At 61.8% G+C, this 26,606-nt stretch overlaps 2 protein-coding genes across 4 annotated transcripts in view; one reads left to right on the top strand and one right to left on the bottom strand.

Moving 5' to 3' along the window:
* MICALL1 (MICAL like 1) overlaps positions 1-20,493 on the top strand; it is a 25,511-nt gene extending 5,018 nt beyond the window's left edge. Inside the window, exons 2-16 of one of the 2 annotated variants that reach the window (XM_036459366.2) lie at positions 161-209; positions 561-702; positions 6,248-6,327; positions 7,004-7,152; positions 8,111-8,547; positions 9,740-9,797; positions 10,480-10,859; positions 12,301-12,710; positions 14,617-14,751; positions 15,499-15,625; positions 15,747-15,837; positions 15,961-16,034; positions 18,030-18,144; positions 18,325-18,371; positions 19,237-20,493. In XM_036459366.2, coding sequence (XP_036315259.1) covers positions 161-209; positions 561-702; positions 6,248-6,327; positions 7,004-7,152; positions 8,111-8,547; positions 9,740-9,797; positions 10,480-10,859; positions 12,301-12,710; positions 14,617-14,751; positions 15,499-15,625; positions 15,747-15,837; positions 15,961-16,034; positions 18,030-18,144; positions 18,325-18,371; positions 19,237-19,361 — 2,419 coding nt within the window. In that variant the 3' untranslated portion in view covers positions 19,362-20,493. Of the gene's footprint in view, positions 1-160; positions 210-560; positions 703-6,247; positions 6,328-7,003; positions 7,153-8,110; positions 8,548-9,739; positions 9,798-10,479; positions 10,860-12,300; positions 12,717-14,616; positions 14,752-15,498; positions 15,626-15,746; positions 15,838-15,960; positions 16,035-18,029; positions 18,145-18,324; positions 18,372-19,236 lie in introns of both variants that reach the window. The other variant, XM_036459365.2, reaches the window with a different exon arrangement.
* Positions 20,494-21,172: 679 nt separating this feature from the next.
* Positions 21,173-26,551, bottom strand: CUNH22orf23 (chromosome unknown C22orf23 homolog). 2 transcript variants are annotated; one of them, XM_045587503.1, is made up of 8 exons: positions 26,434-26,551; positions 26,340-26,398; positions 25,921-26,032; positions 24,826-24,888; positions 22,954-23,136; positions 22,418-22,549; positions 22,135-22,235; positions 21,173-21,972 (listed from the first exon to the last, which is right to left on the bottom strand). In XM_045587503.1, exons 3-8 carry the CDS (start codon positions 26,021-26,023, stop codon positions 21,901-21,903), a joined length of 654 nt encoding a protein of 217 aa, XP_045443459.1. In that variant the 5' UTR covers positions 26,024-26,032; positions 26,340-26,398; positions 26,434-26,551; the 3' UTR covers positions 21,173-21,900. The 2 variants fall into 2 exon arrangements, with proteins under 2 accessions (XP_045443459.1, XP_045443460.1); XM_045587504.1 differs by lacking the exon at positions 26,434-26,551 and having other exon boundaries at positions 26,236-26,350.
* Positions 26,552-26,606: the final 55 nt, after the last annotated feature.

Here is a 26,606-nt window from a genome sequence, read left to right as displayed (position 1 = left end):
TCAGCCTGTGCCCCACCAGGAAGGCCCAGCTCCACAAGCGTGTGCTGGTGCCTCAGTTTCCCCTCAGCCAGTCCACAGACCCCGCCCCCTGGGATGAGGTCACCCACCTTCCTTGGTCCTGTCACCTCCTCAGTGACCCCCTCCCCTTTGCCTCTTGCAGAGATTTTGATTCGCTTTCCAAGGACAATGTCTTCGAGAATAACCGTTTGGTAAGTCCTCCAAAGCACAAGAGGCTGTGGGTGGGGAGGGGTGGGAAGGAGCGGGAGGGATGGGGTGGGAAGGGGAGGGGTGAGGAGGGGTGAGGTGGGGGTGGGTAAGGGTCTTGCAGGACAGGATCTGTGGAGGGGCTGCCTGCACTGGAGCCCTGGCTGCTCCTTTCCCCACTCCTGCTTCCCTCTGGCCGGCTTGTCCCTGGAGCACCAGGCCGTCATGTGGGTTCAGAGCTGAAGGAGCCGATGCCCAACCCTGCCCTGGTACTCCTCCTCCCACTGACGGGCACCCACTAACCTGCCTCCTCCCCCGTCCTGCTTTTGCCCCCACCCCTGCACCTTTCCCACCAGGCCTTTGAAGTGGCTGAGAAGGAGCTGGGCATTCCTGCTCTCCTGGACCCCAATGACATGGTCTCCATGAAGGTCCCCGACTGCCTCAGCATCATGACCTACGTGTCCCAGTATTACAACCACTTCGCCAGCCACGGCCAAGGTGAGGGGCAGCCTTCAGGGAGACTGGCCCTGGGGCGGGGGGGCCGGGCGGGGCTGGGGCTGGGGCTGGGGCTGGGGCTGGGGCTGGGCTGGGGCTGGGGCTGGGGCAGGGACTGGGGCTGGGCTGGGGCTGGGCTGGGGCTGGGGCTGGGCTGGGCTGGGTCTGGGACTGGGGTTGAGGATGGGGCTGGGGCTGGGGCTGGGGCTGGGGCTGGGGCTGGGGCTGAGGATGGGGCTGGGGCTGGGGCTGGGGCTGGGGCTGGGGCTGGGGCTGAGGATGGGGCTGGGGCTGGGGCTGAGGATGGGGCTGAGGATGGGGCTGGGGCTGGGCTGGGGCTGGGGCTGGGCTGGGGCTGGGCTGGGGCTGGGGCTGGGGCTGGGGCTGGGGCTGAGGATGGGGCTGAGGATGGGGCTGGGGCTGGGGCTGGGGCTGGGGCTGAGGATGGGGCTGGGGCTGGGGCTGAGGATGGGGCTGAGGATGGGGCTGGGGCTGGGGCTGGGGCTGGGATGGGGCTGGGGCTGGGCTGGGGCTGGGGCTGGGGCTGGGCTGGGGCTGGGGCTGGGCTGGGGCTGGGGCTGGGCTGGAGCTGGGGCTGGGGCTGGGGCTGGGGCTGGGCTGGAGCTGGGGCTGGAGCTGGGGCTGGGCTGGGGCTGGGGCTGGGGCTGGGGCTGGGGCTGGGCTGGGGCTGGAGCTGGGGCTAGGGCTGGGGCTGGGCTGGGGCTGGGGCTGGGCTGGGGCTGGGGCTGGGGCTGGGCTGGGGCTGGGGCTGGGGCTGGGGCTGGGGCTGGGGCTGGGGCTGGGCTGGGGCTGGGGCTGGGGCTGGGGCTGGGGCTGGGGCTGGGCTGGGGCTGGAGCTGGGGCTAGGGCTGGGGCTGGGCTGGGGCTGGGGCTGGCTGGGCTGGGGCTGGGGCTGGGCTGGGGCTGGGGCTGGGGCTGGGGCTGGGGCTGACCCTGGGGCTGGGGCGGTGGTAGTTAGTTTTCTGTGCTGCAAACAGGCACGGGGGGTGGGGGGGTGGGGGGGGTGGGGGGGGTGGGCGCCCATCATCCATGCACTGGATCCTTCATCCACTCACTGAAATGCCCTTTTCCGGGTGAAACCGCCCGTGTGCTGGGCACAGCTGTGACCAGGTTGCTGCCCTCCCGAGCGCCCAGTCTGGTGCGGGGACAGACAACAAACACAGCAGCCCGTAACGGAGCAAAACAATATGAGGGGAGACCAAGCCGGGAGGGGGTGCTTCCCGCTGTCCGAGTTCACCTCTGCACCGCCCACTTCCTGTTAGCAGACACTTCCCTGGGTTTTTCCTCCAGCGGGAAGTGACCGTGGGCTGCTGTCAGCCTCTTCCCCAGAAGTGACCTTCAAGGCCTGAGAACGGAGAGGCTGGGAGCTGGGGGTTCCCCGGGGACCGGGCACTTCTCTGCTCTGAGCCAGGGCCCTGCGGGACAGCCTCCCGCCTGGAGAACCCGGTGCAGGACTCCCCAGGGCAGCTGGCCCGGAGCGGGAAGCCAGGAGCCAAGGTCACGCGGCAGGAAAGCAGAGGCGGGTGGAGAACAGAGGTGTCCGGACTGCTGCTCTGGGTCCCTCTGGGCCTGGAGCGGGTGGGCGCCTTGCCCCTCCCTGGCCCCACTCAGCCCGCCTCCTGCCTCCGCTGTCACATGAACAATCCCAGCCCATCCGTAAAGCAGTGTCTGTCAAGTCAGGTCTTTTGTTCCTTTTTAAACGTAAGGCATGTTTACTGTAGACAAGTTAGAACACAGAAAAGGACATAGAAACTAAGATAATCTGTTACTCCCCTTCCCAAGATATTGCTAGGGATTCATATGGCCCTGAACAAATAGCATGATACGTCTGTTAGTAGAAATCAAGTTAAAAAGGTTTCTTGACCTCTAAGTTTTTGGTGAGAGGCAATAGGGTGGAAGCTAAAAGCCTGGACTCAACCTGGGCTCTGCCATTTACCCTCCGGGCCGCCTCGGTCACCTCTCTGCCTCGGTTTCCCCTGGCAGTGGGGTCGAGGAGAGGGCCCACCGCGCAGGGCTGCTGTGAGGAGTAAATGAGGAAATGTCAGCCTGCTGTGGCTCTTATTTAGGACTCAGGGATAGTGTTATTACGACGTCTTTCTTCCGTTGGTTAGAATGTAGCTGTCTTACCTAGAATCACAATTTGGTCCTGTCTTCTGGAAGGTTCCCTGTCGAACCCCCCAGGCTCTCTCTACTAAGCTCGTCTTCTGGGGAGCTGTGGGGTGGGTGGGGTGGGGGGCCTCGATCCTACTGTTGGTGGTGCTGGGTCCTCCCCAGGCCCCCGGAGGAGGGCGCCCTGGGGCCCAGCTCTGAGCTGCGCCTGGGCCCACGGGGATTCTTGTTGCTAAAAGCACAGCTTGTGCTTTTCATAAAACTTGGCCCCCAAACACAAACCGTTTTTATCCCACCTGCTGCTCAGCCAGCGGAGGCCCAGCGCCGCGTTCCCGCCCCGGAGGCAGAGCCGGCTGTCAGATGCCCCCGGACGGGCCCGTTCTGTACTTTCCGGGCCAAGGGAGGGCTTTCACGGTGCTTTTGGCTGGACTTGGCCCTCACCAGGCCGGGTCACCTTGAACCTGGCCCTGGCTGAGACACTGGAGTGCCGTGCCGGGTGCTCAGCCTGTGCCAGGCTCTGCGGGTGCCAGTGACCCTGGCACATCAGCTGACCCCTGACCTCCAGGACGCCCAGCGTCTGGGAAGAGGGAGGAGGGGTTCCAGCCCCACAGGGTGGCAGTGGCGGGTGTCATCGGGATAAAGCACAGCTTCTGAGTGGGGCCCTGAGGTCCTCCCGACACGTAGCTCGAGCCACTCGCTGTCCCAATCTCTGTGCTTCTGGAGCACCTCCCATTCTTTCTGTTTTATTGATTTATTAGAGAGAGAGAGAGAGGGAGGGAGAAGGATAGAGATAAACATCAACGAGAGAGAAACATCCTCGATGGGCTGCCTCCTGCACACCAAGCCTGAAACTGGGGCATGTGGCCCGCCCGGGAATGGAACCCGTGACCTCCTGGTTCATGGGTCAGCGCCCAGCCCCGAGCCACACCAGCCTGCACACGTCACTGTGTGCTGCTCAGTCTCTTCTCGGTGGTCCTCCGGCCCCAAACTCCACCGCCTGTTCCGCGTCTTCCTCCCCCAGCACATTCTTCCCCACGGATCCTCTGATCGCCACATTCTGCCTCTGAGCAGCCTCCCGCTTTGCTTACTCCAGATGCCCCGTGTTCAACACGAGACTGTGGCCGCAGCATCGCGGCCACTGCTCCCTGCTCCCCTGCAGACTGTCTCTGTGCGCGGCTGCCTGGCTCCAGCACTCACTTATTCATGTAACACATGCCCACGGCGCGCCTGCTGTGTGCCAGGCACTGTGCTCGGGAGAGAGCTGAGGATGACACACACAGAGCTTGCAGTCTAATGGATGGGGGGGGGGGGGCGTGAGAGAGGAGAGAGAGAGAGAGAGAGAGAGAGAGAGAGAGAGAGAGAGAGAGAGAGAGAGGATTGTAATGATGACATAGTGTTAGGAGGGTCCAGTAAGGAAACGAAGGTAATGGGGTGAAAGCAGTGGGAATAGAAGTGGTCAGGGGGGCCCTCTCGGAGGAGGTGCCGTGTGAGCTAAGCCTGGAGAAGGAGGAGAAGGAGGCGTGAGATCTGGGAGGAATGTTCCAGGCAGGAGGGCAGCAGGGGCCTGTGGGCTTCAGGGAGTGAGGGGGTGAGGAAATGAGGAGAGACGGGGTTCGAGGGGCTGGGGCTTGAGTAGGCGGCGAGGCTTCCAAAAATTTCTACCAGGATTCCTGGTAAGAAATACAGCTCCCATCACAGTCTAAGGTCACGCACACATATGTAACTGAAACAACTTTTAGGACATGATTCTTCCCCTTCCACATGTGATGCACACAGATACTTTCTGTTCCGTTTCTTCTTTTGTTGTTAATCTTCACCAGAGGGTATTTTTCCTTGGTTTTTAGGGAGAGTGGAAGGGAAAGGGAAAGACAGAAATATCGATGAGAGAGGAACTCACATCCATTGGTCGCCTCCTGCATGAGCCCAACCAGGGCCGGGGAGGAGCCTGCAACCGAGGGGCATGCCCTTGACTGAAATAGAACCCAAGACCCTTCGATCCACAGGCTAACGCTCTATCCACTGAGCCACACTGGCTAGGTTTTTTTTTTTTTTTTTTTTTTTTTTTTTAATATACTTTCATTGATTTGAGAGAGGGAGAGAGATACAGGATCATCAATAATGAGAGAGAGCCGAAACCGGTTTGGCTCAGTGGTAGAGCGTCAGTCTGTGGACTGAAAGGTCCCGGGTTGGATTCCGGTCAAGGGCATGTACGTTGGTTGCGGGCACATCCCCGGTGGGGAGTGTGCAAGAGGCAGCTGGCCGATGTTTCTCTCTCATCGACGTTTCTAGCTCTCTGTCTCTCTCCCTTCCTCTCTGTAAAAAGTCAATAAAATATATTAAAAAAGAATCTGAGAAATATACTTTATTATAAAAAAAAAAATAATAATAATGATCGGCTGCCTCCTACATGCCCCGTACTGGGGATCAAGCCCGAAATTCAGGGAATCGAACCCAGACTTTCTGGTTCATAGGTTGGTGCTCATTGAGACACACCAGCCAGGCTATTTCATCTTTTATTTATTTTTTTTAATTAAAAAAATAAATATTTTATTGATTTTTTACAGAGAGGAAGGGAGAGATATAGAGAGCTAGAAACGTCGATGAGAGAGAAACATCGACCAGCTGCCTCCTGCACACCCTCCACTGGGGATGTGCCCGCAACCAAGGTACATGCCCTTGACTGGAATCGAACCTGGGACCTTTCAGTCCGCAGACCGATGCTCTATCCACTGAGCCAAACCAGTTTCGGCTATTTCATCTTTTAAACGTGCTAGTAGCAATCCACAAAATTGATTTCAGGGTCCAGTAATGGACTGTGACCTGAAGTTTGGTAATTTTAGGCCACTGTAAGGAACTTGGGTCTTATTTTTCAAATTGTCTTACAGTAAAAGGGACTTTTTAATCGTTTTAAGAATTGGGTGCTTATTTTAATCCCTGGGTACCAAGTGGGTGCTCAGTGGATACTGCTGAAGGAATGAAGGAGCAGGATGCCGGAGGAGGCTGGGTGTGGCGAGGGTCGGTGGGCAGGTTCTGGGCCGCAGCTGCCCACTGGGGTGGAGGTAGGGCAGCTCCTTGCCGGCCCAGGGAGCCGGCCATGTTCCTGATCCTGCGGCCGTGGTTCCTCTCTTCTCCTTCCCTCCAGCCCCCTGACCCGGTGGGGAGGAAGCCGCCCGTCCTGCCATGGGCTGGGCATGTGAGTTCTGGGGTTGTGCCGCTGGGCGGCAGGGGTCACCGCCCTTCTGCAGGGCCCAGGAGCGTAAGTAGCTGCGTCCAGGATTGGCTGGACGTGGAGGTGTCCGCGGTCTGTGTAGAGGGGGCCCCCGCTCTGGTCCCGCTGCACGGGGGCCGAAGGTGATGTCTGCGGAGCTCAGAACATGGGTCTCCACCCGCCTCAGGTCTGCTTTCTGTCTCTTGGCAGCCGGTGTCTCAGCTCCCAGGAAGGGCCTGTCCCCCTCCTCCCCGCCGCCCACTCCAGCGGAACCGGAAGACAGGGCTCAGGTAGGCAGATGCCCAGGTGGGCGAGGATGGGCGGGGGCAGCTGGCAGGGCAGTGTTCAGAGGACACTTGGACCTTTTCCCACCGGCTCTGGAAGTGGCTTCTCACAGGTCAGGTCAGGAGTGGCCAGGCCTGGGAAGGGGCCCAGGGCAGCCCACAGCACGGCCTCTGCCACCTGGGCCTGACTTAATGCGCTCGCCTGGCGAGACAGCTTCTCACCGCCTGGTGGTTCGTTCACCGGAGGCGGCTGTGCTGGGTCCTGATTCACAGAGGAGAAAACTGAGGCTCAGACAGGCCTGCTCAGGTCACAGGGCTTAGAAGTAGAGAGACTGGGAGCTAAGTCCGCTGGGGCTCCAGGAAGGAGGCAGAGGGGGCGGTGAGGACGGTCACCCCGGGCCAGCCTGCGGGGCCGCGGACGTGAGGGTGGGAGCAGCCGCCGGGAGGGGTCACCCTCAGGAAGCCCAGACACTGAAGGGAGGACCTGCCCGTTTCCATCCGGGCTTCCTGTCCTCCTCTGTGAGACAGTGACTCGCACCCTGTCCCCCTCTGGCCCAGACGAAGCGCATTAGCACCTGGCGGGTGTCCGCAGTGCTGGGGGGTGGGGGGGCAGCGGCCATGAGAGGGACTGGGGTGGCAGGTGACCGAGCCCCCACCCCAATCTGCCCGCCCGTACCCGCAGGGCGAGGAGCTGGCCTCCGGGCAGCTGTCGGAGCCGGAGGGGGGCGCCCAGCGGCCCCCCAGCAGCGTGTGCGCGGCCTGCGGGCAGCACGTGCACCTGGTGCAGCGGTACCTGGCGGAGGGCCGGCTCTTCCACCGGCACTGCTTCCGGTGAGCGCGGGGAGGGCTCCGTGGCCCGGCACCGCCGTGGGGGCACCCCGCTTGTCTCCTTTATGGGGAGCGCTCCGGCCGGGCGAGGGGAGCCGGCTCGTGGTCCTGAGAGCGTCTCTCGGAGGGGAACCCCGGGTTTCAGGAGCGCAGTCTGCTTTAGAGGCCGCTGCAGGGGGGGCGGGGGGGGGGGAGGGGGAGGGGAGGGGGGACAGGGGAGGGGGGAGGATTTGTAAAACGCGCAGTGACAGCCTGCTCTCTGTGCGGCTCCCAGTGGAAGCGGTTAAAGAGAACGGAATAAGAAGCAAGGAAAGTACAAGCCATTTAGGAGAGGTGTGGCACAGGGAGAACTCGGGAAAGGAAACTGAAGCGTCGAGGGAGCTGGAGTCTGACAGTTGCAGGATGCACTCTCGTGGCTTAGTGTGTGTGTGTGTGTGTGTGTGTGTGATGGGTGTGTGTGTGTTTATAAAACTTTTTACAGAGACCCCGTGACACCCCCAAGTAAGAGACCCACTTAACATTGTGACGAGGTGTGAACACACACCTGAGTAAACTTGTAAAGGCGGAGGCACAGCTGGAGTAAGAGTTTGGAAAAGCAAGTGTGACCCTCTGACACTTTGTGGGTTTCTTCTGTCCACAAACAACCAAACCAACAACCCGCTGCCCGAGACCGGCCTCAGGCCTGGCCCTCGTGCTGCCCGCTCGCCGTCCCCGGGGAACTGCTTCCTCTCGGCCAAACCGAACCGTTTCGCAATCCCTCTGCTGGTTCCCGTGGCTGTATCGTTCTGCTGTGGTCCTGACAGTTCCCGTGTTCCTTTTCCTCCGGGGAGTCAGGGCATTGAGGCAGGATCCGGCTGGCATTCGGGAGGAGGGGGAAGAGCTGGGGTGCGGGAAGAGGGGCGGCCGCACGCCGGGCCGGCTGCCTGGTCCGGCTCAATGCCCATCCCGTTCTCCCTGGCAGGTGTCGGCAGTGCTCCAGCACCCTGATCCCCGGGGCCTACCGGGCCGGGCCTGAGGAGGGCACCTTCGTGTGCGCGGAGCACTGTGCCCGGCTGGGCCCCGGCGGGCGGGGGGCCAGGCCCCGGTCCCCACCACAGCCGGAGCGACAGCAGGAAGAAGGCAGGGACGCGGCAGCGGAGGCCACGGATGTGGAGGGCGGCGGCCCCAGCCCGAGGGCGGCCGCGGGGGCTGAGGCCCGGCCCCGGGTGCCCACCAAGCCCTGCGTTCCGGACAGACCGCCGGATCCGGCCAGCCCCCAGGCCGGCCGCCCCATGCCCGCCCCCAGGAAGACCGTGGAGGGCACAGCCCCGCCGCCCTCCGTGCCCCCGACGCCCCGGCCCCGGTCCAGCCTGCAGCCGGAGAACCCGGTGGAGCAGGGAGGCAGCAGCCTGGTGAACGGTGAGCGGGGTCCGTGTGTCAGTGACACGGGCCCTGGGCGTGCTGATGGGGCCTGTCTGTGTCTGTGTCTGTGTGTGGAAATGCAAACGGTGACTGAGGTCGCGGGCACAGCTGGAACAAAGCAGATGCACACAGCGGGTGCCCAGGCTGCCATGCTGTGTGTGTTGGGGTGTTTGTGTTCTTCTGTGTGTTTTGTGTGCATCTGTTTTGGAGTGTGGAGCAAGTGCACACAGTGTGTGCCTGTGTCCCGACTGTACCCGGGGCTGTGCGCCCGGCCATTTTTTTTTATTATTTTTTTAATCTTTAAAAAAAAATTTATTTTATTTTATTGATTTTTTACGGAGAGGAAGAGAGAGAGATAGAAAGTTAGAAACTTCGATGAGGGAGAAACATCAATCAGCTGCCAAGAATGCCCTTGATCGGAATCGAACCTGGGACCTTTCAGTCCGCAGGCCGACGCTCTGTCCACTGAGCCAAACCGGTTTCGGCGTGCCTGGCCATTTTGCATGCTCCCTCCGGGTGACCTCCCTCACGCCCAGCCATGTCCTTGTCTGCCTCTGAGCGGGGTGTGTCCCTGGTCAGGGGGCTCTGATCAGGCTGTGGGGAGACCCCCGGCCCGGCCCTCATGGCAGGACTTTCCGGATGACCTGCCTGGGCTCCGTGAGCCCGCCAGGCAGGCTCCGGCGCCCGATGTGCTGGCAGCCCTCTCAGCTGGTCAGGGAGGGCGCTTAGGCTGGGAGGCCCGTGGGGCTGGGGCAGACGGTGCTCCCGTGTGCCTCCGGGTGTAGCCAGTCTCCGGGGAGCCTGAGGTGTTAGGGGGGCGGGGGCTGCTGTGGGTTCAGGAGGCACTGGGGTCAGAGGCCGCCGGAGGAGTGTGCTGGGTGCGTGGAGACGTTCCGGTCACAGGGCAGGTCTGAGGGCTGGGCTTTCCCGTCTCAACGGAAATGCAAATGGGGTCTCAGGCCCTGTCCTCGCCTTCCACCTCCTCGGCCTGTGCCCTCCGGTGCTTATCTAATCTCCCTGCGGGGGGGGGGGGGGGGCGTGTGCAGGGAGGTTGCCATGGCCACCTGCCAAGGTGACGGGCAGGTAGGAAGGAAGGGCACTCCTCCGTGAGGCGGTCACTCTGGCTGGCCACTGCGCTGCCCAGCCCACAGCAGCATGAGGGCCTGTCTCACCCTCCTTTCCCATCTAGGACGGCTGAACGAGCCCCCCGTCCCCAAGCCGAGAGGGACGCCCAAGCTGTCAGAGAGGTAGGGGCCCAGAGGGGCTTTCGGGCCTGGTGGTGGGAATGGGGGCTCCTGGGACCTGCTGGGGAGGCACAGACCCACTCTGCACCCGCCCAAGAATGGGCAGGGTCATCTCTGGGTGGGGGAGGCGTGCTGAGCTCCCGGGGCCCCTGTCCTGTGGCAGCGGTGCCAGGCGGAGGCCCACCTCTGCAGTCCCCTCTCCTTCTCTCGCCTGCGCTGCCTTCGTGACGGGGGCGGCCGGGCGCTCACTGGGCTGGGAGGGTTGGCAGCAGGTGCAGAAACGCCAGCACAGCGCGGCTGGTACCTGCTCAGCTCCTCCACCCGGGACCCGGGTGCCCCCTGTGGGTGACAGCACAAGAGTAGTTCAGACTCAGTGAGCACTCACTGCGGGCCAGGTGCTGTGCCCGCTGGACCCTCCTGTGACCTGTGGGCTGAGGTCACTGTTGTCCCCGTTTCCTGGGTGGGAGGCGCATGCAGAGGGAGCCCGGGGGTCTCCTGGGCTGGGCTGTGTGGCCTCCAGGGGTCCCGTGGGGACGTGGCTGTCAGTCCGTTCAGCCTGCGGCCCGGACGGGGCCCGTGCTGGGGCGGAGGCGAGGAGGCGTCCCTTTGGGAACGGAGGAGCGCCGGCCAGAGGGAGAGGCCGCTGCCCTCCCTCCTGAGGCCCCTGCCTCTGCTGCGCCTCCAGGACGCCCGCCCCCCGGAAGGACCCTCCCTGGATCGCGCTGGTCCAGGCGGAGACGAAGAAGAAGCCGGCCCCCCCGCCCCCGGGCAGCAGCCCCCGGCCGCCCGGCCGGGACAGCAGGCGGGCGGAGGACGGCGGCGAGGAGGCGGCCCCCAGGAGCCCGGCGGCCGCTGGCCCGGAGCCCAAGCCCTACAACCCCTTCGAGGAGGGGGAGGGGGAGGCGGAGGAGCCGCCTGCTGCACCCAGTCCGGCCACCAGCCCTGCCCAGGCCCCCCCGGAGTCCGCACCCAAGTCCCTGCACCCCTGGTACGGCATCACCCCCACCAGCAGCCCCAAGACCAAGAAGCGCCCCGCCCCCCGGGCGCCCAGTGCGTCCCCGCTCGGTGAGTGTGTGCCCGGGAGCTCTCCTGACATCGGAACGCGGGGGTCAGGGCCGGAGCGGGGTGTGGCTGAGCAGTGTCCCCTCATTTATCCTGGAGCTACCCTGTGGGATAGGTCCCTGCCCCCGTTCCCAGGTGGGGAAACCGAGGCACAGAGAGGTGAGTGGTTTGCCCAGGTCCTCACAGCATTTAAGCAGCGGAGGCAAGGTTTGCATCCAGGTCCGGACCCTCCGTCTAGCTCTGTGCCGCCCTCCCAGGGCTGCTGAGAGTTCCCGGGGGAAGTGTTGAGCAAGGTGCCGGCTCCCGGGAAAGCGGGTGGCAGGGCTTAGCTGGCTCCCGGCGGCCGCTGACAGCCTCCCGCTCTGACCTGGCTGTGTGGGTCGGCCTTGTGACTTTGAGAGTTGCTTCCCGTGTCTGTCCTGTGTCTGTCCGGGCCTCTCATCCGGAAGCTGATGGTGGTGGGCCAGCTCCGGACGTGTGTCCCTTTGGGGCACTCCCCCTCTCCAGCTGGCCCTGGGCCCTGTCACCTTCCGCCATGGCTGGGCCGGCTGCCTCCGAACCTCAGGGAGCCCTCAGATTGTGGGGCCTAGGGTGGGTTGGAGATGATCACAGGCAGGTGGTCCGGGGTCCCCTCTCTGGCCCTGCTGGAGCCCTGAGACCCTCACCCTGAGCCAGTGGAGGTGGTGGGCGGGGTGAGACGCAGAGATGAGTGCTGGGTCAGACTCGCTGGTTCACCCCCAGCTGCTGCCGGTCGGTGCCGTGGCTCTGCCTGCGGCCTCGTCTGGGACCGCAGGTGACGACACAAGCGTGGTGTCGTCGCTGCCCGAGGATGTCACGGTGCAGGCAGAGCTGGCCCAGGGCTGGCCGCCGAGGCTGCTGCTCCTCCCGCTCCTGCGGCCCCTGCCCCGCTGCTCCTGGTGGGGGCACAGGCCCGGCCGCCTCGCTTTCCTTTCCATTTCGTCTGTGCCTCCCCTCCCCTGGCAGATTTGCCTTTTTTAAAAAAATTTTCTTTAAGGCTAAAATTTTATTTATTATTTTCAGATTTGCCTTTTTTAAAAAATATATTTTATTGATTTTTTACAGAGAGGAAGGGAGAGAGATAAGAGAGTTAGAAACATCAGTGAGAGAGAGTCATCGATCAGTTGCCTCTTGCACGCCTTCCACTGGGGATGTGCCCGCAACCTAGGCACATGCCCTTGACCAGACTCGAACCCGGGCCCTCCAGTCCACAGGCCGACGCTCTAGCCACTGAGCCAAACTGGTTTCGGCAGATTTGCCTTTTACACTTGGCTTGGCTTGGGTCGGCTCAGATCGGGGAGGGGAGGTGGAGATGGTGGCCTTGCTGGGCTCCCTCTGGACGTGGGAGGACATGGTGTCCGAGGCCCCCAGATCTGTTGAGGGGGCCGTGTTAGATGTGGCGCCCACTCGCTCATCTGCTTTTCAGCCCTCCACGCCTCCCGCCTCTCACACTCGGAGCCGCCCTCGGCCACCCCGTCGCCGGCCCTCAGCGTGGAGAGCCTGTCCTCCGAGAGCTCCGGCCAGCCCACCGGCGGGGCCCTCCTGGAGCTGCCGGCTGTGCCCAAGAGCTCCTCCGAGCCTGCCGTCCACGCCCCCGGCACCCCCGGCACCGCTGCCAGCCTCTCCGCCGACTCCTCCCTGTCCTCCTCGGGGGAGCTGGCGCAGCCCGCCCCGGACCGGACGCCTCAAGCCAGCCCCGGCCTCGCCCCCAAGGCCAGGGGCAGCCCGGGCGCCCCGCCAGCCAAGCCCTGCAGCGGCGCTGCCCCCACCCCTCTCCTGTTGGTGGGAGACAAGGGCCCCGGGCCTTCGCCTGGCACCTCATCCCCACAGCTCCAGGTAAAGGTGAGTGCCTCGCCCTCGCCCGGAAGCTGGCCTGTCAGTGACTGGGGTCTGGCCTCGGGGCAGGAATGCCCATGGCCACCATCTTTGCTGGCCTCTTCCTTCTTGACTGACCTGGCCGTGCCCATCTACTCACTCACCACTCCATTCACGGAGGCACAGATCCCTCTGTCTGTCGTTCGTCCATTTCTTCACCTGTCCGCCCGCCTGGCCCTAGGCATTGGTGCATTCTGGCGCCTGCTCACCTGCCTGTCCATGCACCGTTCCACTCGGGATCCGCCCACCCAGCCATCCATCCACGTCCTCTGTCCCCCTCTGCTCTGAGAGGCCCTCCCAGGCCCGTCCTGCACTCTTTCTGCCCTTGGGGTGGAGTGGGCATGAGGCGACCATCCAGGGAGCTTTGAGGGCTGTGTGCACTCTTGTTTCAGTGCCACACCAAGAAGGGGGGTCACCAGGGGTCAGGATGGTTCCTGAGGGGCCTCTCCTGCAGCCACAGCCCCTCTGGGCCACCAGGTTCTGATCGTCCACTTTCGCCCCCCACTCTGCAGCTCTGCAGGCCCGAGGCCGGTCCAGCCCCGGGGGAAGGGACAGGACGGCTCCTATGGCAGCTGTGGGCATGGTCACCTGACAGAGGACAAGGCCGGGAGGCAGCTGAGCTATTGGTCCAGCCTCTGCCCATGTGCCTCTCGGGCATTTAACCTTCCCTGACCTCTGCCAAGGCTGCCTGCCAGCTCTGCCACCACCTGCTAGACCTGGAGAAGCCGCCCCGCCCCTTCCCTGGCCCCGCCCCTTCTCTAGGCCTCAGCGGGATCCTTAGTGGCAGGTGCGGGAGGGGTGACTTTGGATCCTCTTCTTTAGGCCGCTCCCTTTAAACACTCTTTTGGGTGAAGGAACTGTGTGTCTGAGAAAAGGCCGAGGGCCCCCAGGGGCTGGGGTTTCAGGCTGTTCGGCCCTGCTGAGCCCCTCAGGTGTGACTGGAGAGGAGGGAGAGTCCCAAATGGGCTTCCTCTTGAGGCACCCCACACCCTGACCCCACAGTGAAGCGAGGGTGGCAGAGGCACCGTGGGCAGAAGAGGGGCTTGGGTGGGTGCTGTCCTCGGGAACCATACCTGCCTCCTGCCATGCCTGCATCCCTGAGGGAGCCTCTCCCCGGGCTGCACAGGGGTGAGCAGGGCCCCCCTGCCTCCCCAGCGGCTGGAGAAAGCTGGGTAAACACTCGGGACACTCCATGGCGTGTGAGGCCTCTCCATGGGCCCTGATGACCCCCGTGCTTCCAGGGGGCTGGGAGGTGGTGGGAGGGGCTGGGGCTGCCGGCTGTCCCCAGAGGGACAGAGAGAGGCGGGCTCAGTGCATGGAGGGGCCAGTGGAGGAGGGGGCTCTTTGCTGGGCAGGGGAGCTGCTCTCCGCTGGGTGGAGGGGCGGTGCTCCTGCTTCCTGCTTCCTGCCTGGGCCGCGCTGGGCAGGGGCAGCGCCTCTGAGCCCGGGAGGCGCTGGGGAAGGCGCGGAGGTGAGGCTGAAGGAGCTACCGCTCTGCTGGCCCCAAACGCCCAAGACCTGGCCCTGCCCCAGGCCGGGTGGCTGCCCTGCCTGAAACAGACTCAGCTGGCTCGGGCCCTTGGGAAGTGCATGACCTTGAGCGATTACTTAACCTCTCTGAACTTGAGTTTGAGCTGTAGAGTGGGCATTACAATACCCACTTGGCGGAGCGGCCGTGAGAACTAGACACGCACGTGTCCCAGTTCCCAGGGGCAGCTGCCCCGCGGCTGGGGGATGGGCGTGTGTGGGAGACAGAATGGGGGGTTTCCTCTCTGCGGGGGCCTCCCCCGTGCCCTGGGCAGCCTGCTTCCCCAAGTCCCACTGCTCCCTTCCCAGACTCACCCTCTGTCCTGTCGCCTGCCTTTAGTCTTCCTGCAAGGAGAACCCTTTTAACCGGAAGGCGTCGCCCACAGCGTCCCCCGCCACAAAGAAAGCCACCAGAGGACCCAGGCCGGCCCGGCCCCCGGCCCCGGGACACGGCTTCCCACTCATCAAGCGCAAGGTGCCTGCCAGGAGCTCCGGACTGCGGGGGCCCAGCCACACCCGTCCCCTTCCCCCCCCCCTGACCCCCCCTCCGGGGCACTTGGGGAGGATGGGCTCCCGGGCAGCTCTGCCCAGAGGTGGGAGAGGGGCGCGGGGGTGGTCCAGCTGGAAGGTTAACGTGACCAGGGCGGTTCGAGCAGATCAGCTGCCTCCAAGCAGGAGCAGTGGGTGGGGCCTGTAGCTCAGGAGCAGAGCGCTCAGATGACTCTCGTAAGAGAATCTAGGCCAGTGGTCGGCAATCTCATTGGTCACCAGAGCCAAATATCAACAGTGCAATGACTGGCATTTCTTTTGAGAGCCGAAAACCGACTTCTGCACACAGGCCAGGAAGTTTCAACCGCACTGTACGTGCGCACCCACACGTGGTATTTTGTGGAAGAGCCACACTCAAGGGGCCAAAGAACCACATGTGGCTCGAGAGCCGCAGTTTGCCGACCACGGTTCTAGTGCTCTCCAGTGTCCCTCTGTCTATAACAGGCCACTCTCACTGGGATGTCGCTCAGGGAGTGGCAGGGAAGGGGCAGGGCGGCCACCAGAGGCGGGAGGTGAGCCTCCCTCGGTGTGTGCCCACTGGTGCTGGGCAGGGGCATGGGGCGGCCGTGTCTGTGCCCACAGCACCCCTTCCCCGCCTGGGCGCTGCAGGGGGCGGGGCGGGCGCCCGGGCCCTGGCGGGGCTGCTCCTCGGTGACCGGGTGCTGTCGGGCAGGTCCAGGCTGACCAGTACGTCCCCGAGGAGGACATCCACCGCGAGGTGGACACCATCGAGCGCCAGCTGGACGCCCTGGAACTGCGTGGGGTGGACCTGGAGAAGAGGCTGCGAGGCGGGGTGAATGGTGCGAGAGCTGGGGGTGGGGGGGAAGGGGAGGTGGCGGGCGGGCGCGGGGGACGGGGGCGGGCGCCGCGCTCGCTGAGGCGGGCCCGCTGCCGGCCTGGCTCAGTGGCATGTGGTTGCAGAGGGCCACGAGGACGACATGCTGGTGGACTGGTTCAGGCTCATCCACGAGAAGCACCTGCTGGTGCGACGGGAGTCCGAGCTCATCTACGTGTGAGTCCCTCCCCGGCCGCTCCCCCTCCCCGCTCCCGCCCCATCCCACTTCTTCCCGCATCTGACCGCGTGGGCCTTGCGTGGGGCCGAAGTAACGTAACAGCCGTCTTACTCCCACCCCAGCTTCAAGCAGCAGAACCTGGAGCAGCGCCAGGCCGACGTGGAGTATGAGCTCCGGTGCCTCCTCAACAAGCCCGGTGAGTGCCGCCAGGCCTGGGGCCCGGGAGCGGCCCATCCTCCCCTGCAGGCTGGGGGTGGACGGACGGCGCCCTGATGGGACTCGCCGGCTCTGGGAACGGCCAGGGAGGGCCAGGAGGCGCCGTCTGGGTGTCGGTGCATCAGTGACCGTGGTCGGAGCCAGCGGGGCGGGTGGCCACACGATGTGGGAGATGACAGGCCACAGAGCGAGCTCAGGAACAGACACCCGTGGCTGCCCCTCAGGGAACATGTGGGCGGGTGGATCCCCGGGGGTGGGGCTCAGGCTCCAGAGCCCAGGGCTGCTCTGACGAGCAGATGACAGCAGCTTCCTGTCCAGAGGCAGCTCCGGGCTCACGCCCTGAGGCTAGAGCAAGCACGTCCAGCTCTGGCCGCTTGCTTGGGCTGGAGCTCAGCTGGACCTGGCAGCACGGGGAGGGCCAGGAGGGGGAGCCCTGCGCAGCGTGACTCAGAATGACGGGAGGAGGGGAGGACCGCTCAGGACGGTGGAGGGGCAGCTGGAGGGTTGGGTGTGGAGGCAGACCATCCTGTGTTTTGCTGCTAATGTGCTGGGGGCGGGCCTTCCTGAGCCTCAGTGGCTTCAGGTGTCAGACAGGATGAGGGTACCCACCTCACAGGCGTTCTTGGGACCAGGTGGCGTGGATGTGGGAGTATTCTGAGGGGCGGACAGTGATGGTTATTACGTGGCTGGGTTGGGGTCTGTGGCTGTAACATGGGAGCCGCAGCTGTAGCCCAGAGGCCCAGGGACGGTGGAGTGTTTAGAGTGGGAGCCGGGCTCTGACCACTCTCTGTGGCCCAGGGTGGCACCGTCATTTCCACAAACAGGTGAGATGATGCGGAGCAGGGAGGTGGAGCTTTGCCCATGGATGGTGAACCTGGGCCTGACCCTGTGGACACAGCCCTTCCTGCCAGCGGGGTCGGCGGCCCTGCCTCTCCATTGACTGGGGAAGCTGGGAGTGTCCCTGGGAAGGCCTGGGAGAGTAGTCAGTCCCTCCCAAATTTCAGGAAGGCTAAGGAGCGGCCACACTGGAGGGAGCCAGTGACACCCTGTGGCCAGAGTGGGCACAGCACCCGTATGCCGGCCAGCCTGGCTCTGGCCTTACTGTTGCTTGTCTAGCCCTCTGTGTGGTGACAGCTCATCCTGGTTTTGTCACCCTGTCCCAGAGGTTCGTTGGCGGGGTGGGACTGGTTTATAAGGCCCCAAGAGGGTTGGAAACCTGTAGATACCCTAAGGACTGCAGATGGGGAGTGTCAGGTAGCCCAGGTGCAAATACGGGCTCCATCCTTGCTGTGTGACGTGGCCTCTGCTGCTGTCTTGTGGGAGGTGAAGTGGAGGGACTCTGAGGCATGGCTGGGGGCCCAGATGCTTATTTCAAACTGGGAGTCCTGTAGTGGCAGATGTGGGGGGAAGGCCAAGGGTGGGCACCCACCTCCGGGGGCTTGCATGCTGGGTGGGAGGAATCTGAAGGGGCAGGTGGGTCCTGAGGTGGTGCTTGCGGATTCTTGAGAGGAAGCTGGAGGAGCAGCAGGGTCCTCTCTGGTCTGCCCTCCTTCATGGCATTAATGTCCCACTAAGCCACGCGGGTTACCTGGCTTCTCCTGCACGAGGGCCCTGGGATTCCCTGCTCCCTCTGGCCAATCCTGCCTCCTCCAAGAAACCACGCGAGCACTTATGAATGAGTGAATGCACAGAAGCAGGAAGCCATCTGGCATGCACTGGCCTCTGCTCTCAGAGCAGGTGCTGGCCGGCCCCCTGAGCGCCCCCGGGTGATGTTTTTGGAAGGCAGCCCGTCACCTTGGTCTCTTCTATAATGACCTTCATCTTTCCCACCACGTGGACTCCCTCCATCTGCTCCCCCGCCCTGGCCTCTAGCACGGGGCTGGCCCGGACTCGGCTCGTAGGGGTTGCTGCCTGGCTTCCTGGGAAGGCAGGAGGGTTTCCCACCACTCACAGCCCCAACTTTCTCCTTGGGCAGAAAAGGACTGGACGGAGGACGACCGCGGCCGGGAGAAGGTGCTGATGCAGGAGATGGTGACCCTCATCGAGCAGCGCAATGCCATAGTCAACTGCCTGGATGAGGACCGGCAGAGGTGACTGGGCTGGGTCAGGGCTCCCGGCTCCTGGGGGAGGGGCTCAGAGAGGCGGGCCCGCCCTGCCCTCACTGCAGCGACCCCAGTGGCCCCTTCCACCTGGGGGGGGGCGGAGGCTGGGAGGGACTGGGATTCCTGGCCCTTCCTCCTGTGGACACTCAGTTCCCTGTCTCCTTTCAGGGAGGAAGAGGAAGATAAGATGCTGGAAGCCATGATTAAGAAGAAAGGTGAGGCCCTCCTCGGCGCTGGGCCCTCTGGCCTCCAGGTTGAGCGGAGGGATGGCCTGTGCCCACTCCCGGTTCTGACGTGTTGAGAAGGCCGAGTGGCGAGGCAGGCGGCCTGTGGCCAGGAGGCCGTGGCCTGGGTTCGGAGGGTGGCGGTGGGCTGCCCGGAGTTCCCGCCCGAGCTCTGCATTCCTCCCGGGAGCTGCAGTGGCCTTAGAAGCCTGTGGGCTCCAATGGCAGCACTTCCAGCAGTAAGGCAGCCTGCAGCGGGGAAGGGAGCACTGAGCGGGGAGGAGACCTGGGCTTAATCTTCGTTCCTCCGTGACTCATGCTGTGGCCTTGCGGCTGCGTCTAGACTCCGTCAGGCTGCTGAGCGTCCAGTCCCACTCTGGCGGGTATTAGTGGGGGCCCGGACCTGACTCTCGGGCTCTCAGAAGGGGTGGCAGAGGCCCCTTCTCCTGGGCGTGTGCGGAGGGTACTGGGGCACGGCGGGGCCTGGCACCTACAAAGAGCTCAGTCGGTGCGAGTCCGTTGCAAACCCACATTTTCTCGCCTGTAAAGCCGGGGGCGGGGAGCGATGCTTTCTGAGTTTCTTCCTGCTGAGTTAGTGTTTGTGTTGTAGCCACAGAGCTGTGAGCACCGGCCTAGGGACTGGGCCTCTTAAAGATAAACGTGTGCCACACTTCAGAGTTCTCACATTCCTTTATCTCGGATCCTTGCCAAAACCCTGAGAGAGAATCTGGTTCCCATCCTGCAGGCAAAGAAGCAGAGGCTGAGGGCGGAGTGACGGCCCAGGGCTCCCGGGAGGAGGTGCCGGCTCTGTCACAACCCGCCCCCCATGCTGTTCAGGCTCCCCTTTCTCCTGCAGAGTTCCAGAAGGAGGCTGAATCCGAGGGCAGCAAGAAGGGCAAGTTCAAGAAGGTGAAGGTGCTGAAGCTGCTGACACCAAATAAGCGTGACGCCAAGAGCAAGTCCCCCGGGGACAAGAGCTAACAGCGAGGGCACCCCCTCCCGCCGGCTCAGCCTGTCCGGCCTGGTTCCGACGACTCAGATGCTGTGACAGACCCGAGGAGAAAGCTCCTCGGTCCTTCCCCTGAGGTGTGCGCAGGCCTCCTGCCTCCAGGGTCCTGCTCGCAGGCAGAGAGCAGGGCTTGGCTGCGTGGCTGCCTCCTGCCCGCCGGGCCGGCTCGGTCCCCGTCCTCCTCGCCGGGCGGGTGGCCAGTCTGCTTCTCCCTCGGGAGCTCTATTTATGACGTCTCCGTGTCACTCAGTGACTGTGTCCTCAGCTGAGTGGGGCTGATGGACGAAACCCTCCCTCTGTCTCTAAGTTCTAGGAGGTGCTTCCCTCGCTCCTTGCTCTGTAGGGACCTCGCAGGACAGGGGCTGTGCTGGCCGCACAGGGAGCTGAGTCTCCCCAGGAGTCTCGGAGGCAGGCTCGGTGGCAGCTCCCGATGGACTGAGGGGTCTGCTTCGCGTAGGTGCTAATCCCGATCTGACACTGGAGTGAGGCCCATGGAGGCTCCCCACGCCCCCCAGGGGGTGCGGGCCCATCCCTGCGTGTGTCACCACCTGTCTGTCTCCTCACACCCCTGTTGCTTGTTCTTCCCCCACCTGTTCCCACCAGAGGACTGAGGCCACTCCCCCCTGGGAGGAGCGGGGGCCGGGCCTTCTCCCTGGACTGTGCCAGCAGCTCTCGGCCGAACCCGCGGCTATAGCTGGTCTGGGGCCTCAGGCCCCTTCCTCAGCACCCCTCTGGGAAGGATGGCACTGTGTTACGCCCACAATAAACGGAGACCTCCTCACTGCAGTGCCCGCAGCCTCGGTGCTGTGCCTGGCCAGCTCTGCCTTCCTTCCCGCCTCCAGGTGCCCGGCCTCACTGGGGCCCAGGAGGCGTGGACGGCTTTGGCCTCACTGCTGCCCTGGGGCGGGACGCCCTGGCAGCCCCCTTCTCGTGTGCCTACTGCTCTGGGGCCGGGTCGCCGACTCCAGGGCCTTCCAGGGGCCAGGATGCGCGGGCCGCGAGCGGTGGCTCCACTGAGCTGCCTCCATGTCAGGAGACTCGGGTGGTGGGAATGTGCCGTGTCATCATATCTTTCCATTTTTCAAAAGAAGCTAGAAATCCAGATTGTGTGTGTGTGTGATTTGTAAACGTTGGCGACTAATCTGAGATTAAATGAGGGCGGGTTGAAGGTATCTGGGTTCTCCAGTGGGCTGCCTCGGGGCAGGGCGGTGGGCTGCTGCGCTGGCTTTGTCTGTTGCGCCCTCTGGCCTCAGGTTCCAGGAGAGTGTGGACACAGGCTTCCCAGAGACTGTCCCTGAAGCAGCCCTTGATCTGGCCCTACTCCCTTATCTGAGGCTGCAGGTAGAGTTTACCCTACAGACTAAACTTGGGTCATGTGGCCTGCAGGATTTTATGACTCCCAGGTGGGTGGGCTGCTGGAAATTCCCAAAATATGGTGACTTATGGAGACGGGAAAAGGACAGAATACGGGGACGGAGGGCCGTGACTGCTAAAGCCACGGGGCTGTGCAGTGTGCCAGGCCTGGGCTGCTCTCCCGGGCAGACGCCTCCTTTGAGGCTGGGCCTCAGAGGAGAGTGGGAGCTGAGGCTGGGGTGGGAACCAAAGCCAGGGCCCGGTCTGGACCCTTCCCAGCCCTTTGTTTCTTCCTATGGCGGTGGGTTTAGTGGAAAGACGCAAAGCTGACTTACCCGAGTTGGCTGCTTGCTAGTGATGCGGCCTTGGTGCTCACAGCGTGGCGAGCCTCCGTTTTCACGCAGGATGACGCACCACGGGGGCGGGAAGGGGGGGCGCGGAGGAATGGAGAGGATGACTGAGAGGAATTCAGTACCTGCCACAGTGCCCGCTATGGGGCGCTCAAGAGGTTCCTTCCCTTTTCCACTTGAAATATGCAAACAGCTAGAAACATGCCTGAAAAAGTCTAACTCCTTGAACAAATAAGGCTTATCCCTCTGGAAACAAAACCGTGTGTGTAATGTGTAATGACCTGCGTTAACTGTGTTTTATTGGCCAATCAGTCGTCATGGTTAAACATTTGCCTAAGAATGTAAGAAGTCCAAGAAGTAGGCCCTAAGGCAGGCAGGACGAGAGGAGCCACGCTCATTCCCGAGTTCAGACACTAACGTGGGGCACCCAGCGCTGCAGGTGGCAGGACGCGGGCCTGTTGGCGCCCACGATGGGGAGACTGACTTTGCCTTCACTCCGAAGGCGGCTCTTTCCCCAGGAAAGATTCAAAGCTGTGTGTGTGTGTGTGTGTGTGTGTGTGTGAGAGAGAGAGAGACAGAGACAGAGAATGGGGAAGAGACTAGGTTTCAAGAGGCACAGCCTGGGTGCAGTCTCTGATGTCCATTTTATAGGGTGTGTGTGTGCCCGGGTACCCGTACCCTGGGCCAGGGCAGTGCTGTATGACCACATGGCTGGCGGCCTGAGTGGGTGGGCTGACCTGGGATGACCCTCTTGGCAATGAGTGGGCTCCAGTGGTCAAGGATGGGCTGCTCCGCCCCTGGAGACAGGTTAGGCGGTGGCCAGAGCCTTCCTCAGTTCCTTGCTCCGCTGGTGGTCAATGTCTTCCATTTCCCGGAGTTTCTGCAAAGGGCAGCAGGGAGAGCTGGGGATCAGGGCAGGAACTCCAGAAGCCAACAAGGTGAGGCCAGAGCTGGGCTCCGCAAGCCTCAGCCACAGCTGGCCCTTCGTTTCTGCTCCGATCTCATCCTCCTCATGGTGGCCACGGCCCGCTGCTGCTCCTACCTGGGAGATCTCGGTGAGGATGATCCCTCGGTACTGCCTGGCCCGTCCCAGGGCCTCCATCTCAGCCAGGAAGTCTTTCCTCTCCTGGATTTCTTTGACCACTGAACGGAGAGAAGGGTCGTCATCGCACAGGGCAATGGGGCCCTCAGGCGCCTGGTGGGGAGGGGGCGCCGGGAGGGACTACCTCGGGGAAGGAAGCAATGCTGTGGTCACCCTCAAGGCTTCCCCGATTCTGGGCCCCTCCTGTCCCTCCCCAGCGCTAACTGGCCATCCCGGGGCTCACGTTCTTCAAACCGGTCCGGCGCGGGGGCTGGGTCCTTCCGCTGCACAGCCCGGGGCTTCTTTTTCCGCTCCTCCTTATCCTTCCCTCCGGCAAAGATGTTCTGGAGCCTGCGCTTCTCCTTCTCCAGGTCTCCTGAAAGGCCCAGAAAAGGCCCGGTGAGGGCACGGAGGGCCCCGGTTCATGCCGGCGTTCCCACCTGGGCATGCGCGCCCCCGGGCGCCTGGGTAACGCGGAGGGCCTTCGCCATCCGCACCTCCCAGCCACGCGCCTCTGAGCCTGTCTGGTCAGGTGGGCAGGAAAAGGGATCGAAAGAACCAACAAGAGCTTTGCCAAAACCCACACACTGCGCTGGTGCAGAGCAAGGCTAAGAAGGCTCGGTGGTCGCCACGGGGCAGCCTGCGTGCAGTGTCCGAGGGACTGGGCCAGGAGTATGGGGAGTGCACGGAGGAGGGGTGAAGGGCTCCCTGAGGTAGGCTGGGGCGCAGGGAGCGCTGGATCTGAGGCGCTGGGGCTCTGGTCCAGGCCCTCTAACTTACTGGTGGCTCGAGGCTTGAACTGCTCCCGGCTGTAGGCCCCATTGGCCTGGCACATGCTGGCAGGTCGGAGCTGGGACCGGGTCGCCAGGATGGGAGGCAGGTAGACGGCTGAGGCCGGCTGCTTGGCAGGCAAGACCCTCTGGCTGGATGTTGGGCTGCAGTACAGGGGCAGAGGGTCTCCTCCTGAGGAGGAAGAGGCTGAGGTGGGGAATCCACTGGATTCTTACCAACTTATAACGGTGGCACCTTCTTTACTGAGGCTAACAGCGCAGAAGAGTCTTCCCTACTCCCCTCTCAGCCCCCCTCTGCAATGGCAGCAATTTGGTGGTCTTGGTCCATTCTTTTTTTTTTTTTTTTTTTTAATGTATATTTTTATTGATTTCAGAGAGGAAGGGAGAGGGAGAGATAGAAACATCAATGATGAGAGAGAATCATTGATTGGCTGCCTCCTGAATGCTCCCCACTGAGGACTGAGCTCACAACCTGGGCATATGCCCTGACCAGGAATCGAACTAGTGACCTCTTGGTTCCTGGGTCGAAACTAATCCGCTGAACCACACCCAGCTGGGCTTGGTACTATACAAACAAGCTCATACAATGGACCACACTATGCTACCTTCCATAATAGACTCTTCACTTAACAGTGTATCACGGCTCTCTTTCCAGATCACTCCATTTACATGTAACTTATTTTTTACAGCTGCATGCTAGTCCTTACGATGGCTACATCATATATAATATTCAACTAGTCTCCTCATTTCAGAGATGGCTACATCATATATTCAACTAGTCTCCGCATTTCAGAAATTCAGGCTGTTTTTATTTTATTTTTGCCACTTCAAACAACGCTGCAATAAACGTTCTTGCACATCAAGCCTTCGCACTGGTGCTTTTATTTCTATAGATGGATTCCTAAAACCGGCTTGGGACACAGGGAAGGAGGGATGGTTTGGATGGTCATAGACACAAATCTGTCTCCCTGCCCCAGCCCGGACCTGGGGCTCTTCCACTAGGATCTGGCCCCTGTCTGTCCATCCCACCTTCTATCCATCCCCCCAGCAAATACGTAATAAGCATCTATTCTGTGCCAGGCCCAGACTGCTGCGGGTAAAGTGGTAAGAAAGGCCAAGGCCTGCCTTCACGGCGCCTGCATTTGAGGTGTGGAATAAGATAAAATACAGAGTATGTTAGGTGGTGGGACCCAGAGTGACAGCAGGATTCACAATTTAAATAGGATAGCCAGGGATGCCCTGGTGGAAAGACCCAACAGTGCTGAGGGGCCGGCTCTGCAGGTATTTTGGGGAAGAGGGGGAAGAGCAGTGGAGGCAGAGGAGCAGCTAGAGCAGAGGCCCTGAGGTGGGAATGTGCCTGGAATGTCAGGAACAGCCAGGGGCTCGGGTGCCAGGAAGGCAGTGAGCAAGGGGTGTGTGTGTGTGTGTGTGTGTGTGTGTGTGTGTGTGTGTATATGCTGAGTGGCCAGATTATTATGCGTTTAGAGATCATAATAATCTGTCCACTCGTGTCTCGGTGTATACACAGTTCTCTCCTTTGGAGAGCTCATATGGTATGTGTTTAACAGGGAGAAACAGGTTGCAGACATGACAGTTTTGAGACGATTTTGGCTGGGCGAGAAGTTCCAATGACTCCGATCTCTTGGGAAGGCTGGTTAGAGGGGGACTGCAGGAAGCTTGTTGTCCCAGGACGCATGTCAGGAGAGAGTAACAAAGGCCCCTCAAGGTCAATTCCCATGGGCAAGGTAAAAAATACGACACTGTACTATTGTGGTCTTTGAAAATGATGCCCACTGTCCTTCAGACAGAGGAGCACTCAGAACGTGGCCCAGAACCCCGCTGCCTCCGGGGGCTGACTTACTTTTCATGGTGTCCATGATGTGTCGCTGTTGGAACTTAGTCAGATTGGATTCCTTCATCATCACTGCAAGAGAAAGCCCTTCAGGAAGGCCGCCTGGGCTGCGGGCAGAGCCTTCAGCTCACACGGCTGAAATGCAAAGGTGCCATCTCCTCCCGCCATTCTGCTCCCAGGTACCCCCCGCTCTTACTCTCCTGCTTTATTTTTTCCTATAGCACTCATCGCCATCTAAGCTCTATAATTTTAATGTTACCCTCCCACTAAAATATTTGCTCTATGAGAGCAGACATTTTTGCTGTGTTTTTCTTCTTCCTTTTTTCATGCTTTACCACCTAGAACTGTGGTCGGCAAACTGCGGCTCGCGAGCCACATGCGGCTCTTTGGCCCCTTGAGTGTGGCTCTTCCTCAAAATACCATGGCTTGGGCGAGTCTATATTGAAGAAGTGCCGTTAGAAGAAGTTTAAGTTTAAAAAATGTGGCTCTCCAAAGACATTTCAATCGTCGTTCTGTTGACATTTGGCTCTGTGGACTACTGAGTTTGCCGACCACTGACCTAGAACAAAGCACACAGTGGGCTTTTACATGTTTTCCACTGAGTGAAGGAATGCATAAATAAATGAATGAGCAAGTATTCATTAAGCATGCCTCAGACACTGGAGCTACAATAGGAAGTCAAAACAGCAACAATCTTACCCTGATGGAGTTCCCGGGCTAGAGGTGTAGAAGGATGCTGATCAATGGGACACACTAAATATCTGACTACAGGTTATGCTGAGTCCAATGAAGAAAAGGTATTGGGTAAGGTGAGGGCATGTAGGTTCCATGTGGTGGTGGGTGGGGAGGAGATAAGGCTTCCCTGGGAGGACACAGACAGTGCGATCTAAGGGATGTGAAAGAATGATCTACTCAGAAATCTTCTGTTCTTTGACTTTCAGCCACTGGCAAGGAAGTTGTGGGACCTGAACCTTCCTGAACCCAAGGCTTCTCCTCTGTAAAGTGAATATGGCAATTACTAAGCCACAGGCCACCTAGGGGGGACCTGAGTTTCAGAGGATAACTGCTACCACGTCCCTTACCCTGTCCTGTAAGCGTACCAACCTCTGAGGAGCTGGCAGGTTCCAGGGGTGTAAGTGGTCTGCTTGGGGCAGCGACAGAACCCCGTTCCTTTGGTCACTGCCTTTACCCTTTCCTGGGAAGCCATGGGAGGGCTCTGCGGAGGATAAAGACGCAATGACACATCCGTCTCCCCGGTCCAATCCTCCCCCCCTCCCCCGCCCCCAGCACAGCAGCAGGCAAGTCTGGGAGCAGTCCAGCCCCATTGGAATTGTGACGCCGCCCTTCACTATGGCGACGGTGCCCTATCCTTCCACCCCGAGCAGATACGCAGGCAGATGCACACACGTGAGCAGAGACCTCATCTTGACCCGGTGTCTGTGGCAGGAAAAGCCCTAGAGGAAGGGGGCCTGAGCCGCGGTCACGACAGTACCTTGGGTGTTAGGCCCAAATTGAAACCTCACCCTAAAGAAAGACGCCGGTTGGGTGGGCCCCACGCAGACGGCGGCGGCTGGGACCCCACCCCGCCCCCATCAAAGAGCGGCGGCCGGGACCCACCCCGCCCCCAGCGGAGAGCGGCGGCCGGGCTCCGAAGGTCGAAGACCGTAATCCCGGTCCCACCGCCGCACCGCGCGGAGGCCCCGCAGAAATACTCCGAGATCCGGGTGTACGGAGCGGGCTGCTAGACGCCCTGGTTGCCATGGTAACGAGCGCGCGAGCTACTCGGAGCA

This window comes from Pipistrellus kuhlii, unplaced genomic scaffold (genome assembly GCF_014108245.1).
Source record: "Pipistrellus kuhlii isolate mPipKuh1 unplaced genomic scaffold, mPipKuh1.p scaffold_m20_p_3, whole genome shotgun sequence".
In the NCBI taxonomy this organism is placed as follows: domain Eukaryota; kingdom Metazoa; phylum Chordata; class Mammalia; order Chiroptera; family Vespertilionidae; genus Pipistrellus; species Pipistrellus kuhlii.
This window is presented reverse-complemented; position numbering and strand designations above follow the sequence as displayed.